Genomic DNA, 5744 nt, shown 5'->3' with positions numbered 1-5744 from the left:
TATATATTAGTCCCTACTACATTTTTACATGTACTTTCCTTCCAGCTAACCTTACATGTTTTATTAATCAACATATAAACTGTATGTGCCAAGCATCTTTTTACAAGATTTTATTTATTTATTTATTTGACAGAGAGATTTCGAGAGAGAGCATAGGCAGGGGGAGCGGCAGGCAAAGGAAGAGTGAGAAGTAGGCTCCCCGCTGAGCAAGGAGGCTGGTGCTGGGCTCCATTCCAGAAGCCTGGGATCGTGACCTGAGTGGAAGGCAGACGCTTAACTGACTGTGCCACGAGGTACTCCTAGGCCAAGCATTTTGAACTTACTAATTTTATGTTGATATTCTTCAAAAGTTTTGGAAAGAATACACAATGGAATTAAAAGATGTAGGGAGCCACATTCTATCTTCCTCCAAAAATCATCTGGATCTTTTTTTTTCCAGTCAAAATACCCTACATTTTTTCCTCATAGTCCTCTTATTAACCATCTTACAAGTTATCACCGATAATAGCATTTTCTAGATCACTGAAGCTCTAAAACCTTCGATATTTCATTTTTTCCTCCTCCTGTTCAGTCACTATGAAATTTTTCTTTAAATTACAGTTCGGGGGCGCCTGGGTGGCTCAGTGGGTTAAGCCGCTGCCTTCAGCTCAGGTCATGGTCTCAGGGTCCTGGGATCGAGCCCCGCATCGGGCTCTCTGCTCAGCGGGGAGCCTGCTTCCCTTCCTCTCTCTGCCTGCCTCTCTGCCTGCTTGTGATCTCTGTCTGTCAAATAAATAAATAAAATCTTTAAAAAAAAATTACAGTTCAAATACATCACTTTTTAATTATTCTTATGGTGATGTCCACAATATCTAAAATGCTATTTAGGTTTTTTAATTAAACAAACACAGAGGTAATGTGTAAGTGCTCAGGCTGCCATAACAAAATACTACAGTCTGGGTGGCAACAGAAATTTCTCACAGTTTTGGAGGCTGAGAAGTTCAAGATCAAGGTGCTCATCAGCTCTCCTCTTGCCTAAGAAGGCTGCCTTTTAGCTGTATCCTCAAGAAATGGAGAAATAGAGGTCTCTAATGTTTCTTCTTATGAGGGAAATAATCCCATCATGAGGACCCCACCCTCGTGACCTCATCTAAACCTAATACCTTCCACAGGCCCTATTTTCAAACACCATCACATTGGAGGTTAAGGCTTTAACACATGAATTTTAGAGGGACAGTATTCAGTCCACAGTAGGCAGCAATGCCCAACCTCAACACTAGAGAATGTGCTGCATTAAGAGGAGTTGTGAGGCCTGAGCTTAGATTTGTCTTATGGAGGACGAATGCTGGCCTAAAGGGCCACTGGGTATTTCATCAAGGCAGTGCAGTGGTGAGAATTATGTTTTAGGAGAGCAAATCTGGTGGTTGCTTATGGGATGAATTTTACTGGAAGAAATCACAAGTAGGAAAACCATTTGCGGGAGTAATGTAACAATCTCTGAATAAAGACCCACATTATGATGACAGCACCTCAAATGCACCAGACATGAAGCTTCTCCTGATGCTTCTACAAGAGGGGATCTCTTCCTTAAATTACATTTTTCTTATGTTTAGGGGTTGCTCATGGAACTCTTAAATTCCGCACTATATTGTGCTTGTTTCTGCATTTAACCCTTCCACTTGGCAGTTCCTCTGGTAGGTAGCAAAGAGGCGTCAGAGCAATCAATGCACAACCCAAAGCCAGAAGGCAGCCATCGCGGGACCTCACGCGATGGGCCCGGAGACCCAGACTCCTACCCGGCAGGATACGCGGCAAAAACTTCGTGGACTTGACTACATCCTTTGACGTCCTGGGGGTTTGCTCAGCGCCACCAACGGGATCGGCCACCCCCCACCAAAGGACGCTCTCTGAGCATCCTGGGTGGCAACTCGCAATGACTGCGCTTAGCGGGCTCCAAAAGCTGTGGAGAGGATGAATGAATTGCTATCAATTCATTTCCGAACTGTCAGGGAAAGACAAGCTACCCGTCCTTCTCCGGGAAGGGACGGCAGCCAACCCACGACTGAGCGCGCCTCCTTTTCTCTGACAGGGCTTGGACTGCTCAATAGGGCCCTCCCCACCTTGGGATTCCACGCATCCTTTTAGCAGTAGAGAAAGACATAAGCAATAATATTCAACAGCCATGAAGTACAGATTACGTCAACACATATGCAAATACAGAACTAAAAGAAACGGTTTTGCTTTCTTAACGCCAGGCTCCTACCCCTTAAGAGGACCGGAGCCCCACCCCGCGCAGCCCGCCCCCTCCCAGGATGCCTTGCGCGGGCGCGATCCACCCCCCCTCCCATCCCAGGGTGCCTTGCGCGGCGGGCTCGCTCCCGGTGGGTTACGTGCGCGCGGCGGGAGCCGGAACGTGCTCTCGGGTGGTTGCCCCACCCACCTCGGCCTTGTCTTTTCAGCCTCTAGGGCTTGAAGTTCCCGCCAGGTCGCGGCTGGGCAAGAGCGATGCTGCCTGGCCCGCCCTGGCTTTGAGGAGAGAGGAACGTCCAGACCCCCTGCAGCTTCCTTACGGCGCTGAGCCCCGGCAGCCATGTCCACGGGGTTCTCCTTCGGGACCAGCACGCTGGGCTCCACCACCGTAGCCCCCGGCGGGACCGGCGCAGGCGGCGGTTTCTCCTTCGGGACGGGGGCATCTAGGTAACTACGCTTCTTCGCCTTCCCGGCCCGGGTCCTCTCCGTGAGACTCCCGTGGGTGGGCCCGTCCTTCTCCCTTCCCGCTGCGTTCCTTTCTAGTGGGTTTGGGAAAAAGAAAGACAAACTTGGGCGGCGCCAGCCTCATAATCCTGCCGTTTGGGGGCCTGGTCGGGAGGATGGTCATAGGGTTGTGAGGTCCCCAGAATCCACGATGGTTCACCCAGTGTCCCTGTCGAGTGGGGTCTGGCTGGGTGAAAGGGCCTGGGATTTCACGCTGAGCCCTAGCAGTGCGGCAGTCTGAGGCACAGAACGAATGAACGACATTGTGGGTCATTCTGGGGTTTCAGAAAAAGACAATAGAAAAATTTTAAGGGGGACAATTACAATTTTATTGCTGATAATTCAGAATTCATTGCAGGATATACGGTTTTGGAGATTCCACTGCTTTAATGATTTCGTGGTATTTTAAACGAGCTCACATCTTGGTACCTCATGGAACCCTATCCTTTGTTACTGTAGTTTTTTGTTTTAAATACGTGTTGCAGCATTTCTTGGTGGTAATTTTGAACAGCGTGCGTATTAGTATACGTGAGTGTTATGTTGGAATGACTCACATTGTCTTCTAGTTACCCTGGAAAATGTAGGTAGCATATTTATCGTTTTTGTGCAACCTGCTAAACCACCGCTTCAGGCGATGACGAAATACAGCCAGCAGAGGTTTAGAAAGAGACATTAATAATAGTCAAAGGTCATTTTCATGGTGAGAGATTTAATTTTTAGAACTCAGTCTTTTTAAGGTAAAAGGGGAGGAGTTCATTACATCTAGAAGTGTGCATAGAAAATGTTACAAGGTATCTCCTGAAGCTTGAGGGATGTCATTATAGAGTAAAAAGCCAAAAATATCTTCCTTATATTAAAACGGGGAGGTACAGGGGCGCTTGGGTGGCTCAGTGGGTTAAGCCTCTGCCTTCAGCTCAGGTCATGATCCCAGGGTCCTGGGGTTGAGCTCCGCATGGGGCTCTCTGCTTAGCAAGGGGCCTATCCCCCCCCCCCTTCTCTGCCTACTTGAGAGCTTGCTCTCTCTGTGTCAAATAATAAATAAAATCTTTAAAAAAAAAATAAAAAATATAATTTACCAAAAAAGGGGGGGGAGGTACAGACTACATAGTCAAGAAAAAAGTCTGGGAATTTCCCTTAATACCTCCTTTTCTCTCTGCACCCTTAATCAGCAAGGCCTGCTAATTTTAATTACCTAGTTTGCATTTGCTTCACTTCCAGTGCCACCACCCTGTTGCAAGCTCTTGTCATTCATGGAACAAATATTTATTGAACACACTCCCATATAATGGACTCTGTTTTATATGGTGAGATAAATAAGGGTACTGGTTCTTTCTTCCAGGTTTTCAACCAGTAACCCTTCTCATATTTGGCGAAAACTATTCCTATCATCTCCTACTTAGATTAGTTCAATGGAATCGCAATTGCTGTCTCAAAAATCTACTTTGATGTCAATCTTTTTTAACACAATATAGTCAGAGTCATTTTTTAAATTCCCATTGCCTTATTGTAATGATTTTTCATTATCCTTGGAATGAAGTAAAAATAAATCTTACCATGATCCACAAGACCCAAATAATCTGGAACCTCTTCAGATTCATCCTGAGCCCATCTCCTCATTTCAGTTTGTTCCAATTCAATAATACAGACTTACTGGGAAAGGAATTATTTCATTTCAGGTACAGGCAAAGAAATAACTGAAACAAAGTTTCAAAGAAACTTACCCTTAATTTATGTGATGCACTTTGATATTTTCTGTTCTGTTCCATTTCATTTTTTAAGATGCCAGTTATGATCTGCTAAATTGATTTTATACTCCAGATGACTCCTAATCTTAGTTTGAAAAATACTGCTGTATCAACTTTGGCATCTTCTCAGTTCCTCAGGTAGGCTTGGCCAATCCCCTTCCTGCTTGGGGGCATTTCCCTCTCATTAGAATTCCCCTCCCACCTCCTTCCTCATATGCCAAGCTAGTGTCTACTTTTGGGACTCAAATGTTGGCATCTCCAGAGAGGACTTTTTAGATCTGCAAGTGTAGAGGAGGTTTCCATCTTCATCGTACCCTGTAACGTAGCACTTATCACAGTTGTAATCAGTTCATTGCATTTTTTGTTGACTTGTTTTCTGATCCCAGCAGTAGAATGGAAGCTCCACAAAGCGAAGACCTTTTCATACTTTTTTTTATCCCCAGTAGACAGTGGAGCTCTACACATTTTTTGAATGAATGAATGATTGATGATTTCTTTCACTGATTAGAAACTTCCTGAAGACAGGATCTGAGTCTTAAATTTACCACCCTATCCTCTGTCCCTGTGACAGTTCCTGGCACATGAAGAGGGCTTTAATAAATATTTGTTGAATTACTGAGTAAAACAATTATAGTGATCAGCTAGAAACATGGACACAGTCTTTAGAAAGGCCTAGATAAAGGGCCCTTGGTTGGTTCAGTCAGAACAGCATGACTCCTGATCTTGGGATGGTGAAAGCCCCACACTGGGTGGAGAGATTACTTAAAAAAAGAAGGAAAGAAAGAAAGAAACTTTAGAAGGGCTTGGATAAATGAATGAAAGGGAGACACTGCCTTAACATTTGACTGGTGGAGTACTGGTTTGGAGACCTGACTTCCCCTAGTGCCATCTGATGATTTGGTCTCTTAAGGTAAATCATTTTAGGGAAGTTACTCTCCAAGCCTCAGTTCCCACATCTGGAACAGAGTTGCTGATGAGTAATGTACTTAGCATCATGTCTGGCACTTGGTAAGTGCTCCATAAATGTTACTTTCTAAGTCCACATTAGGGCATGCTGGAGAAGTTAAAACAATATTCCTGACCTGTTGGAGTCAACTGTAACACATTCTGATGAGCCATTGGCAGATAATAGTGGGTTGAGGCAAAACTTGGTCCTGTTTGGAGTAGCTTTTAAATAAATTTCTCTCCTGCAGAGATATTTCTCTTTTGCTTTCTTTCTTTCTTTTTTTTTTTTTTTTAAGATTTATTTATTTATTTATTTGACAG

The 5744-nt window shown here is 44.6% G+C and overlaps 1 protein-coding gene across 3 annotated transcripts in view; it reads left to right on the top strand.

Moving 5' to 3' along the window:
• The first annotated feature begins 2444 nt into the window (after nucleotides 1–2444).
• Nucleotides 2445–5744, top strand: part of LOC111159904 (nucleoporin 58) — a 41248-nt gene continuing 37948 nt past the window's right edge. Inside the window, exon 1 of one of the 3 annotated variants that reach the window (XM_022522580.1) lies at nucleotides 2445–2676. In XM_022522580.1, the coding sequence (XP_022378288.1) occupies nucleotides 2570–2676 (107 nt within the window). In that variant the 5' untranslated portion in view covers nucleotides 2445–2569. The remainder of the gene's footprint in view (nucleotides 2677–5744) is intronic. The other 2 variants (XM_022522581.1, XM_022522579.1) reach the window with 2 other exon arrangements.

This window comes from Enhydra lutris, unplaced genomic scaffold (assembly GCF_002288905.1).
Source record: "Enhydra lutris kenyoni isolate GAN:26980312 unplaced genomic scaffold, ASM228890v2 scaffoldscaffold71, whole genome shotgun sequence".
Taxonomy (NCBI): domain Eukaryota; kingdom Metazoa; phylum Chordata; class Mammalia; order Carnivora; family Mustelidae; genus Enhydra; species Enhydra lutris.
The sequence above is the reverse complement of the archived record's forward strand: the minus strand, read 5'-3'. Positions and strand labels throughout refer to the sequence as shown.